The 13468-nt window shown below is 41.9% G+C and overlaps 1 protein-coding gene across 1 annotated transcript; it reads right to left on the bottom strand.

The window, feature by feature from the left end:
- Positions 1-3839: 3839 nt before the first annotated feature.
- On the bottom strand, positions 3840-13121 carry DYDC2 (DPY30 domain containing 2). Its single transcript, XM_017962847.2, is given in 4 exon segments — positions 3840-4310; positions 7936-8058; positions 8415-8570; positions 13057-13121. Coding segments are annotated over 3 exon segments (534 nt in total). The 5' UTR covers positions 8562-8570; positions 13057-13121; the 3' UTR covers positions 3840-4046.
- Between the last annotated feature and the right edge of the window lie 347 nt (positions 13122-13468).

The following is a 13468-nucleotide window of genomic DNA, read 5'->3' as shown; positions in this document are numbered from 1 at the left end:
AAGGAGGTACTGACTAAGAAACTAAGGAACATAAATACTCGGCTTCTGGCCTTTAGTTGAAAGACATTGAGGCAGCCACAAGACTCAACCTTTTGATGTCTCTAAGTGGAAACATTCTAAAATTCAGTCTTTATTGAAGGTATGTGTTCTGTTTTTCTTACAGAAGTAACTCATACTCATTGGAAAGACTGAATTATCAGAAAAATATATAACTGAAAGTCATTGTCTTCCATAATTCCTGCTACTGAGACATCACTTTTTTTTTTTTTTTAAACTTTTAAGCTCAGGGGTACATGTGCAGGATGTGCAGGTTTGTTACATAGGTAAACATGTGTCATGGGATTTACCATATGGATTATTTCATCACCCATGTATTAAGCCTAGTATCAATTAATTATTTTTCCTGATCCTCTCCCCCCTCCCACCCTCCACTCTCCAAAAGGCCCCTGTGTGTGTTGTTCCCCACCATGTGTCCATGTGTTCTCATCATTTAGCTCTCACTTATAAGTGAAAACATGTAAATGAGAATATGTGGTATTTGGTTTTCTGTTCCTGCATCAGTCTGCTAAGGATAATGGCCTCCAGCTCCATCCATGTCCCTGTAAAGGACATGATCTCATTATTTTTTATGGCTGCATAGTATTCCATGTGTATATGTACCACATTTTCTTTATCCAGTCTATCATTGATGGGTATTTAGGTTCATCTCATGACTTTGCTATTGTAATAGTGCTGCATTGAACATATGCATGCATGTGTCTTTATGGTAGAAAAATTTATATTCCTTTTGATATATACCCAGCAATGGGATTGCTGGGTAGAATAGTTTAATTTCTGTCTTTAGGTCTTTGAGGAATTGCCACATTGTCTTCCACAATGGTTGAACTAATTTACAATCTCATCAACAGTGTATAAGTGTTCCTTTTTCTCCATAGTTTCACTAGCATGTTATTTTTTGACTATTTAATAATAGCCATTTTGACTAGTGTAAGATGGTATCTCACTGTGGTTTATATTTGCATTTCTCTAATGATCAGTGACAAGCTTTTTTCATGATTGTTGGCCACATGTATAGCTTCTTTTGAGAAGTGTCTGTTAACATCCTTTGTCCACTTTTTAATGGGGTTGTTTGAGTTTTTTTCTTGTAAATTTGTTTAAGTTCCTTATAGACACTGGAGATTAGACCTTTGTCAGATGCATAGTTTGCAAAAATTTTCTCCCCATTCTGTACGTTGTCCGTTTACTCTGTTGATAGTTACTTTTGTTGGAAACAACACTATTAACAATCTGGTGTTTATTCCCCCAGGTACTTTTCATAGGTTATACTAATACATTATAAATAGTATTTAGTATTAATATTTTTATTATTTTAGAAAATTGACTACTGCTATGTGTGTTCTGTAGCTAGTATTGCGGACAGACGAGAGAAGATCAAGAATGGGTCTAGTTGCTGGGCGCGGTGGCTCACGCCTGTAATCCCAGCACTTTGGGAGGCCGAGGCAGGCGGATCACGAGGTCAGATCAAGACCATCCTGGCTAACATGGTAAAAACCCATCTCTACTAAAAATACAAAAAATTAGCCAGGCGTGGTGGCGGCCACCTGTAGTCCCAGCTACTCAGGACACCGAGGCAGGAGAACAGCATGAACCCAGGAGACGGAGCTTGCAGTGAGCAAAGGTGCCACTGCACTCCAGCCTGGGCGACAGAGCAAGACTCCGGCTCAAAAAAAAATAAAAAAGAATGGGTCTAGTTAACAGGCTACTGTGACCACCTAGAGAAAGATGAGTGTGGTTTGGGCCTTCAAGTTGTTGAGAATTCTGACTTTATTTAAATGGAAAGCCAACAAACCAGATGTAGGGTGACAAAAAAGGTGGAGTCAAAGGGGACACCAAGAGTTTTGGCCTGAGCAAGTGGAAGGATGGAGAGAAACTGCTTCAGAGAAACTATCAGGGAAAGTCCACTGAGACGAGTTAAGTTCGAGGTGTCCATTGGTCATCCAAGTAGAGACGTCAAGCAGTCAAGTTCAGGGAATTTTGATTAAGGATATAAATCTAAAGTCCTTAGCATATAGATGATATTTGAATGAATGTAGATAGAAAGTAATTAAAAACATTTTTTTCAAACCTTTAAAGTTTACTGCCATTTAAGCTGGTTCAAAATACCTGTCATTATTATCAACACAGTGAAAAATCAACATTTCATTTGTTCACAGCATGGGATAAAATATTTGCAAATCATATATTTGATAAGGGATTAACATCTAGAATATATGTAGAACTCCTAAAACTCAACAGCAAAAAAATAAATAAATAAATAAAAATAAAAAAATGGGCAAAGGACTTGAATAGACATTTTTCTAAAAATGATATACAAATGGCCAATAAGTACAGACTCAACATCACTCATTATAAGGGAAATGCAAATCAAAACTACAATGAGATACCACCTCACATCTATTAGGATGGTTACAATCAAAAGAACAACAATAACAAAATAACAAGTATTAGTAAGGATGTGGAGAAATTGGGACCCTGTGCACTGTTGGTGGGAATATAAAATGGTACAGCTGCTGTGGAAAATGGAATGGTGGCTTCCCAAAAAATTAAAAACAGAATTATCATATGATCCAGCAATTCTACTTCTGGGCATATACTCAAAAGACCTGAAAGCAGGGTCTTGAAGAGGTATATGTAGAGTCATGTTCACAGCAGCATTATTCACAATCGCTAAAATGTGAACGTATCCATTGATGGATGAATGCCCACTGATGGACAATGAAATAAATGGATATGCAAAATGTGGTATAAACATACAACAGAATATTATTCCACCTTAAAAAGGAAGGAAATTCTGACACATGCTACAACATGAATGAACCTTGAGGACATTATGCTAAATGAAATAAGCCAGTCACAAAAAAGACAAATATTGTATGAGTCTATTTGTACAACATACTTACAGAGTAATCTAAATCACAGAGACAAAGTAGAATGGTGGTTGCCAGGGGCTGCGGAGAGGGAGAAATGGTCAGTTATTATTTAATGGGTATAGAGTTTCAGTTTTGCAAGATGAGTTTTGGAGCTGGATGGTGGTGATGGTTGCATAAGAATATGAATCTACTTAACACCACCGATCTGCACACTTAAAAATGGTTAAGATGGTACGTCTTACATGTATTTTACCACAATTACAAAAATTGAAAAAAAGTATTAAAAAACTGGTAATATATGTTGAAGAAAAATATCTGCTATCAGTGACAAAGGCAGACTACAGGATATGTGTAAATAATACTCTGAGAGGCCTGACTGTGAAGTGAAGCAAAAGTTAAGACATGAACACACGAGATGGATGTATGTTGGGAGGAAAGCTGAGTGTTGAGCGAGGAGCTGAGGCAGGGCTTGGAACATGTCTGGGGTCCAGGGTAAAACTCCTTGGGGCCTTTGGAATGTGTCTAGACTTGCTGGCTACTTGCTTCTAGCACTCTCATTATCTCAAGTAGCCATATATTTCAAAGAAAATGCTAAACCATCACAGCTGTAGCTTGTTCACTTGATACACCACTTCCTTTCAACCCCCCACATCCTCACCACCTGTTTCTTTGTTTGATCACCAATAAATAGCGTGGGCTCCCAGAGCTTGGGGCCTTTGCAGCCTCCATACTAGCGTTGGCCCCCTGGTCCCACTTTCTCTCTTAACTTGTCTTTTCTCATTCCTTTGACTCCGCCAGACTTCGTAGCCCCACGGCCTGGTGTTGGGTCCGATCACCCCAACAGATGTATTTTCACTGTGTAGTCTCCAAAACATTGATAAAACAAGAGGAAAAAGTCACAGCCATTTGTTTACTTATTTAAAATCCGTATTCTGAGTTTATTTTATCCTATAACTAGTTCAAATATGCACATGATTAAAGGTTTTTCAGAACAGGAGTAGGCTGGAGAGTCCCTGAACTCTCCTTTTACAGCCCCTTAAATCTTGGTTCTAGCTGGCATTTACTTGGCTTCCAGCTTTGAGAGAAGTAAATCAGAAGCATCTACCTTCTGGTAACCTAAGAAGGAGATTTGGAGCCAGGAGGCATTTCATGAGCAACTTCATGCTGAAAAGCCTCCTTGTAATTTATTTCTTTTGGCATTTTGAAGTTCCAGTCAATCTGGCCAGCAGACTCTGAAGGAGGAACCTGTTGAGGCATTCTTGGAATCATACTGGAAGTACCTGGCAGGAATTCCTGCTTCAAGGCCTCCTTCTCAAGGGGGTTTGTGTCCTCCTACATGAATATGGTCTTCTTCGTGGAAACAGTTTCACAATTCAGTTCCTAAATAGAAAACAAAACAGCAGAAAAGTTATTATTAGAGACTAAAGCACACAAGATGTATGGCAAAAACATGGTATTGCTATTTTCATGCCAGAGACTAAGAAACAAACTGAAAAAGCCCTGCTTTAACAAAGCATAAAACCAAATCTATAGGAATGAAGTTGATTCACCAATAATTTAACTCCCTGCCAGAACAAAACCCAATATCTTTTAATGGAAAACAACACAATCTAGACTCCCTATAAAATGTCCTCTACAATGTCCGGAACACAAGTAATAATTACTAGACATGTAAAAAAGTACGAAAATGTGAACCATAATCTAGAGGAAAAGTATTAAATAGAAAAAGGCCCCAAAATGGGCTGGGCATGGTGGCTCACGCCTGTAATCCCAGCACTTTGGGAGGCCGAGGTGGGCAGATCATGAGGTCAGGAGTTCGAGACCAGCCTGGCCAACATGGTGAAACCCTTCTCTACTAAAAATACAAAAATTAGCTGGGTGTAGTGGTGGGCGCCTGTAATCCCAGCTACTCAGGAGGCTGAGGCAGGAGAATCACTTGAACCCAGATGGCGGAGGTTGCAGTGAGCTGAGATCTCGCCACTGCACTGCAATCTGGGTGACAGAGTAAGACTCCATCCAAAAAAAAAAAAAAAAAAAAGAAAAGAAAGAAAGAAAAAGGTCCCAAAATGACACAGATGATGGAATTAACAGACAAGAACAGCTATTACAAATATTTTTAAAAATCCAAGGTGGAAAATGGACATAATGTGAAAGTTAAGATGTATCAGCAGAGAAAATGGAAATTATATTTAAAAAACTAAATAGAAATTCTAGAACTGAAAAGTACAATATCTGAAGTGAAAAAATTCACATAATCTCCAGATAGGATATAGGGCATTGCAGAAGAAATGGTCAGTAAACATGAAGGTAGATCAGTAGAAATTATCCAAACTGAACCACACAGGAAAAAAACAAACAGAGCTTCAGTGACCTATGAGACAATATTGAGCAGTCTAACATCCATGTCCCTGGCTGAGGTAGGAATCCTCGGAGCTTAGGCTCTACTGACCCACTCCACTCCAGTCTTTGCCTGGAAGTCGTACAGGTCCATTCTACAATGAGCCCTATGGGGCTCATCCTTGTCCACATGGTCTCTGAGACCCTTCTAAACTTCAAACTATTGGGTCTACACAGCAAATATATATTGATTCTATCAACATGTATTTCTAAAACATTTGTATAGTTTAGATCTTCATCAATAATAGTTTTCTTCTGACCCAGAAACAAAATTATCGTTTACTTAAAGCTGCATCTACTTAATGAAGAGATATTAATACCAAGGATAACCTCTGCCTGACTCAAATTCTACCTCCTCTATGGATACTTTTTGGTTCGGATGATTGGATATGAACCCTACCATACAGAGCATTCTGTTTCTATTTGTCTTTTGATACATCCACTAGATAAGCAGTATTCAATCTGGGGTACTCAAAGACTTGCTAACCTGTATCCAAGTCACGATGTTTTGTTTTGTTTTTAAAGAGATTAAGGAAAAAACTGCAAAGCTTTGAGTATATGCATATCAGTTCATCAGGTAAACTAGCAGCCCTGCTGAAATTTTATGCAACCCATCCTGGGCCAGTTTGAAATTGGTTTTCCCAGCACTAGTCACACAAAATGTGAAGGTGACCAATAGCACGGAAGAGTTTGTAATCCACCTTGAATCAATCAGAAACCAGAACTTGGAATCTTGTCTTTTTGACACACCTCTGCCTCTTTGTCCTTTATTTAGCCTTGTCAAAGTTTGCTTGGAGAGTAACTCACATCTTAATGTTGTGGCTCTCTCTTGCCAGGTAAACTATAAATTTGGCTTCATTTTAGATCACTCTTGGGTTCTCTTTATTTCCTTCTAACATAGGGAATCGATTTCCATAATCACAACCTACACATGAACTCTTTCCTAAAACTGAGAACTTGCACACAGTCTAGACTTTGTGCTGGTTTTCGTTTCCCATCTTCCCTTACAACTGTCTACATCACACACTTGGCAAAAGAATGACATACCATTTACTTACCTAAATCTTGTTAAGGAATATTGTTACAGGATGCAAAACCTCCTCAGTGAAACACAAAAAGACAATTCAAAATATTGATGTGAGCTGAGAAATTTTCCTTAATAAAGCTACCATAAAACTAGGGTGGAGTTTTGGGAGTCTTCTTTATATATTTCTTATTGCCTTATATATTTATATTTCTATTAACAGTAAAACACGGTGTTAGATAAATGGATTAGAGGTGGGCAACAAGGTGATGACAAATTCTGCTGAATGATCCTCACTTCTCCCATCTCCAAACAATTGCTTAAAGAAGGAATCCTTCCTGAGGGAGAGTTCCTTTAGACTATTGCCAAACAATAGAATGAAATTATCTTTTAATTTATTTACAAGACATCTAGGCTTAAAGAAGCAAGTATATTCTTTATGAGGATGTTGAGTATATTAGTATAAATGTAAATAAGCTTAATATTTTCATGTCTTCAAATTGGCTTGGAAGCTAGCAAATGCTAGTGAATTGTAATGGACTGCATTAAAGACTTTAATGCACAGAGTATAGTGATAGTTAAAAAGATGTCAGATATCAAACCCAACATTGCAATTGAGATGACTCTCTATCCAGGTATCTACCGCTTTATAGAAAGCATAGAATGGCATAAGGTGTTCTTCAGGAGACTGTGAAAAAAACTGTGGGAGGTAAAAGATATCCTTTTAGACTGACAAATGCAGAGTTGTCTTCAGCTATTCCAGCTTAATAACTTACACCTAATATTATAGCATCATAGAGGAGGCATCTGAAGTTTCACATAAAAGCAAATAGAATATAATAAACCAAATACTAAATACTAAGTTAAATATCTGAGATATGCACTGGTAACAATCATATTTGGTTTCTGAAAAATATTGACTACTACTTGAAAAGGGCTCAAAGGATCTTATATGAAAAAATATTTGTTCCAACTGAATAGATTTTTAAAAAATCAGTTTTTTTAAAAAATCAGATTTTTTGGCTGGGCGCAGTGGCTCACACCTGTAATCCCAGCACTTTGGGAGGCTGAGGTGGGTGGATCACGAGGTCAGGAGATTGAGATCATCCTGGTTAACACAGTGAAACCCTGTCTCTACTATTATAGCATCATAGAGGAGGCAAAATTACCTGAGCGTGGTGGCATGTGCCTGTAGTCCCAGATAATCGGGAGGCTAAGGCAGGAGAATCGCTTGAACCCAGGAGGCAGAGGCTGTAGTGAGCCGAGATCGCGCCACCATGCTCCAGCCTGGGCAACAAAGCGAGACTCCATCTCAAAAAAAAAAAAAAAATCAGATTTTTTTAAAACCAGTAACACCAGAGTATTTCCTGAAATCTAAGACATATCTGTCTTTTAACATCTCCTTTTTTCATTAACAAAGATTGTCAATAACATTGGTTTATATGCAAATATGTGAATACAGAGTGAAAATCAGGCTAAAGGGATCCTTAATGTGCCTTGGGTGGGGACTGGGCTGACTTGTGGCTTTCCTGGATTCCATGTTGGGATGTGTGCGGCCACCCAAAGCTGAGTCCTTCTCCCTACCTTGTGACACTTTTCACAGTTCTGTTGAATCTGATACTCTTCCTGTTTCAGCATTTCTGTCATTTCCATTTCCTTGAGGCTACTGTCATATTCTTCCTGCAGCTGGATCTTCTCTTCCCTATTCTGGGGTGAGGTGACAGAGTCGAATCAGGTCAGCACCCAGGGAAGCCTTATAAATGGGGCCCCCTCACTGGAGACTGATCTGGGCTGTGGGCCTTTTGGGCCTGTTGAGTTTCCTCCTGTAACTAGCTTTAGCCTGCTAGTAGTTACAAACCCTTCAACTCCACAGCTCCTCTGAGTTGAAGCCCCACTCCTCTCAGCCCCCAGGATCCCCATGCTTCAGGGATATCTAGATCTAAGAGCAAGTCAAATAAACCAAGAAATTCCCCAGGCCAGCTCCAGAATCCTGCCTTGTGTCTTGGCTTTCAAATTACTCTGGGAAAGCTGGGCCCTCCCTAACTCGCAGTGCCCATACACACCTTTTCTTTTGCTTTCGCTGTTTTCTCATAATGATAAAGCCAGTGAGCCAGGTATTCTATTGGGTCACTGGGCCGAACCTTTGCCACCTCTGCCAGTGCCTGGGCCAGGCAATTTCCAAAGCACCTCTTTAGGTAGTTAGTTTCCATCCTGGCAGCCTGGAAAACAAAGTCACGTTATTTTATTAACTTAGTCTGATATTAAAAATAGACACATTCTAACCAATTCAGATTTATTTCAGGATAAATATGAGATGTTTCTGGATCACACCCTTCCCAAAAGAACCAATGAACACTTACTTGCTCTTATATTCAAATGGACTTTTTCTAAAGTTCTCCAGCTGCACTAGGTCAGACAGTGTGGGTCCTAGGGTTTACCAGGCTTGCGAGGAGGTTGGTACTTTGGTGGTAAGGGTGGCTAAGGCCTCCCCTTACCCACACATTTTTGCTCTTGAGAGAAAATAAAGGAGCAGGCAGGGGTCCTGGGGAGGGGCTCTGAGCACCCACCAGGCTGTGCTATTGTGAGGTAGGAGGCTACAGTCATCTATGACATAGATAAGATAGGCTCATTTATTTCACAAGGGACCACGGAAATGCACTGGGGAGAAGAGAGAGGGAAAATGTTGGTGCTACAGCTACTGCTTGTCAGGAGCTCTGCCAGCACCTGATATAATACTCCATTCTGTATTACTTAAGGATTTACTATTCATCATATTTCAAGAGCTGGAGGCAATGTAGCCCAAACTTAGGAGCAGCAGGGAATTGTGGCAGTAGGAATGCACATTCTGGAATAAGACAGACCAAGTTCCAGTCCTGATTCTGCCACTTATTAGCTGTGTGATCTTTAGCAAGTCACTCAGTCTCTCTCAGCCTCAGTTTTCTCATCTGTAAAATAAAAGTAACAAAAGTATGTAGCTCACAATAATTAGATTAGAGGTGATAATAAACACACACCAGGCACTTAGCCAGGCACAGAGTAACTGCTTATTACACTATTCAGTGGAGGATTGTGCCATGAAATGACCTAGGACCTGGCCTCCTCCTGACGGATTCCACATTCTTGAAGTTGACACATTTGAATTCCAAAAGAGCCCGGTGAATAACAAAAGCTTAGATCTAGCCTTAACATTTTCTGGAGGCATTTTTCAATATTCCCCCCTACTCCCCATTTTCTAGCTTAAGGAAGGAAAAACAGATAGACAGATATCCATATCTATCTTACGCATATCTATCTTACGGATAGAGAAAAAAATATTTCCTAGCTCTCTCCACTACAAGGGCCTTGAAACCAAAACACTTCAGTAGCAATGAGCACACTGAGCATATAAACCTTGCTTGTAAATAGCCTTCGTCACTTAAGAGGAATCAGGGCTCCTTGGAGAAATGGCTGATTCCAAGGCTGGGGCAGGACAAGTCTAATGGGCCTGGAACATTTGGTTTTGCCAGAAAGTAAGAAAATTCTAAAAAATACAATGGGTGGGGACAGAGAAGCCAGCTTGAAGGGGCTCCTACTAGTCAAATCTGGGGCAGTTTGACCATTAAAATAAATAGTAACTGTAATGGATTATAAATTACAGAATAAAATAAGACTCCATGAGTCCATATGAGAATATATACATAGATTAAGAAGGGAGAAGGCAAAGTTCTTGTTAAAGTAGAATGCCAACTAATAAATGTGGGGAAAATAATGGAGTTTTAAAAAACTGCCATTTCCTCACCACCATAGTATAACTGAATCAAAGCAGAATCATCAATGAGTCAATGAGTGCTAAACCTGGGTGAACATTTGACAAGGAATAAGATATATGCATAGTCTCAAAGTTTCTTCTCATAAATTAAGTATTAATTCCAAAGGAAATACAGAAATTTTACAGTGGCAAAACCTGGCCAACAAAACCTTAACCAAGTAATCACAGTAAATATCACCAATAAAGGAACAAAGTGACATCAAGTGCCTCCTGATGGGATGCACTTCTTATGGTACATAAAACATTTCCATGGATTCCTGTCTAAAATGCAGTATTTGAATGTAATTGAAGAAACAGCAAATAAATCCAAAGCAACTACCCTGTACTCTTAAAAATGTTGAGGTTATGAAAAAAAAAAAAGAGTAATTGTTATAGATCAAAGGAGACTGAACAGCTATAATAACTACATGTAACACATGATCCTAGATTGGGCCTGGGCAGGAAAAAATAATTCAGCTGGGCATGGTGGTGCATGCCTGTAAACCCAGCACTTTGGGAGGCTGAGGCAGGAGGATCACTTGAGCTCAGGGGTTTGAGACTAGCCTGGGCAACATGGCAAAACCATGTTGCCCATGCTTTTGTATTCCACAAAAAATACAAAAATTAGCCAGGTGGGATGGCACACACCTGTAGTCCCAGCTACTTGGCGGCAGGGGGTGGGGAGGTGCACGGGGTCTTACGGTGGGAGGATCACTTGAGCCCAGGAGGTTGTGGCTGCAATGAGTTGAGATCTCACCACTGCACTCCAACCTGGGTGACAGAGTGAGACCCTGTCTAAACCAAAAAGAGAGAAGAAAAAAGAATTCTATAAAGGACATCGTTGGGAAAATTGGATGAATTGAATGTGAAATGTACATTATGTGATATAATTTATCCAAGTTAAATTTCTTGATTTTGAATACTGGAAGTATGAGTAAGAGAATGTCCTTGTTCTAGGGCTGAATAATGGCTCCCAAATGTGTCCATGTCTGAATACCTGGAACCTATGAATATGTCACCTTAAATGGCAAAAGGGACTTTGTAACTGTGATTAAATTAAGGATCTTGAGATAGGGAGATTATCCTGGATTATCTGAGTAGGAACAATGTAATCACAGATGTCACTGTAAGAGGGACACAGTACGGTCAGACAGGGAAGGTGATGCCAGAGCCGAGGGAGAAAAAGCGATGTGATCCAGGTCCTTGAGCCAAGGGTATCCTCTAGAAGCTGGAAAAGGCAAGAAAATGGATTCTCCCCAGAGCCTCCTGAGGAACCTGTGCTGCTGACACTTTGCTTTTAGCTCTACTAAATTCATTTTGGACTTCTGACCCCAAGACCTGCAAGGGAATTAAAAAAAAAATTTTTAGTGGGGTAGTGATAGGGTGGGGACAGAGGTGGGTGGTGTCTCCTGCCAATCGGTGTCTCCTGCCAATCTGTGTGGCCCACTTGAACCAATGCATTTGGATAAACAACCTTCTACACCCTTCTTACTCAAAGCTGGTTTGATGACAGATGACCAGCAGCATTTCATCACCTGGGGACTTGTCGAGATGCAGAATCTCAGGTCCTACCCCACCCCACAGATTCAGAACCTGTATGTTAATAAAATCTCCAAGCAACTTGTAGTTACCAATCTACTTTGCCTGGATCACTGTAGAACTGTCCTTCCCAGAAGGCAGAATCACCAATTCTGCATTCTCTGGTCATTGGGTGGCTGCCACACTCCTTACATGTGGCAAGCCATATTGGCATACCTCCACCTACTCTAAATTGCCCATTTTCAACAATGATCTGAATGAAATGTGTTTCCGCAACAGTCACTGAGATGTGGTACAAAGACAGTAGAGCCAGCATAGAGTCACAGCGTGAGGCCTGGAGGGGAAGAAGTCAAGGGGATACCTTTTATTTTTTATTTTTGAGACAGAGCCTCGCTCTGTCACCCAGGCTGGAGTGCAGTGGCGCAATCTCGACTCTCTGCAATCTCTGCCTCCTTAGTTCAAGCGATTCCGCTGTCTCAGCCTCCCGAGGAGCTGGGATTACGCCCGGCTAATTTTTGTATTTTTAGTAGAGACGGGGTTTCTCCATGTTGGCCAGGCTGCTCTCCAATTCCTGACCTCAGGTGATCCACCCACCTCGGCCTCCCAAAGTGCTAGGATTACAGGTGTGAGCCACCGCGCCTCGCCAAGGAGATGCCTTTTAAGGCCCACTCAGACCAATTTAGGGTACACTCACCAATTGGGGGAGAGGCTATTTTTCGGTGTTTCCCAGAACTCGCCTGACGGTCTGCTTACATTGTTCCTGGCCTTGCACTCAATAGGCAAAATAAGAATAGGGGTTGTCTTTGTTTGCTGTATACCGCCCATGCTTGGCACACTAGGAGCTCAGTAAATATTTCTTGATTTATTCATTGAGAGCTCTGACGCCTGTGCTCATGCTTCCCTTTGATTTTTCCTTGCCCACTCTGGCACTTACTATCTCAACTAACATCTACTAAGGCCTCTCTTGCCCGGCACTGCCCCGCCCATAAGCTGAAAGAGAATACGGGAAAGGCTAGTACATGCACCGACGACTAGGCCGAGGAGGACTGCAAGGGCTTGGGCCTGGTGGAGACCGGACGTCTTCCTGGAGGTAAGGCACCCGAGTTGGTTCTGAAAGGAACCAAGCAGAGGTCACCAGCAAGAGCAAAGGTGCGGAGTTGTGAAACTGCCAGGCTATTAGCAGCTTGCAGTGACGGTCTTCCAACGACTCTAGGTCTTCCGCCCTTCTCCGATTGGCTGCCCTTCCTGGTTCCTCCTCAAAGCGCGCCACCCCCTCATCTCTCCCAGAGCATGCCTGCCTGCCAGCCAGGGTCCCTTGCTCTTTTCGGTCCCCCCACTCCTCCAGGTTTCTGTGCAGCAAGTCTCCTCAGCTCACCCACCTGCGCGCCGCCACATATGCCTTTCCTCGACCCTTCGTGCGCACACCCCGCTCCAGCGTGCCCGCTCCTCTCTGCTTGGCGCCCCGCTCCTACGCGCCCCCTCCTCCCCGGCCCCCGCCCCTTGGAGCGCGCCCGCTTCTCTCTGCCGCGCTCCCCTTCTCGCATTCCCTCTCCTCTCTGCCCGTTACCACCTCGTGCGCGCTCTCCCTCCTGCACACCACCTCCTCTCTGCTGCACGCCGGCCCCCTGAACGCCCGCTCCTCTCTGGCCCCCTCCCCTTGCGCGCGCCCCCTTCTGCACGACCCCTTCTCTATGTCGCGCGCCCCGCTCCTGCACGCCTCCTCCTCTCTACCGTATCCGCTCCACTCTGCCGCGCCCCCTCTACTCTGCCGTGCGCTCCTACCCCTGCACG

This window comes from Papio anubis, chromosome 11 (assembly GCF_008728515.1).
Source record: "Papio anubis isolate 15944 chromosome 11, Panubis1.0, whole genome shotgun sequence".
In the NCBI taxonomy this organism is placed as follows: domain Eukaryota; kingdom Metazoa; phylum Chordata; class Mammalia; order Primates; family Cercopithecidae; genus Papio; species Papio anubis.
The sequence above is the reverse complement of the archived record's forward strand: the minus strand, read 5'-3'. Positions and strand labels throughout refer to the sequence as shown.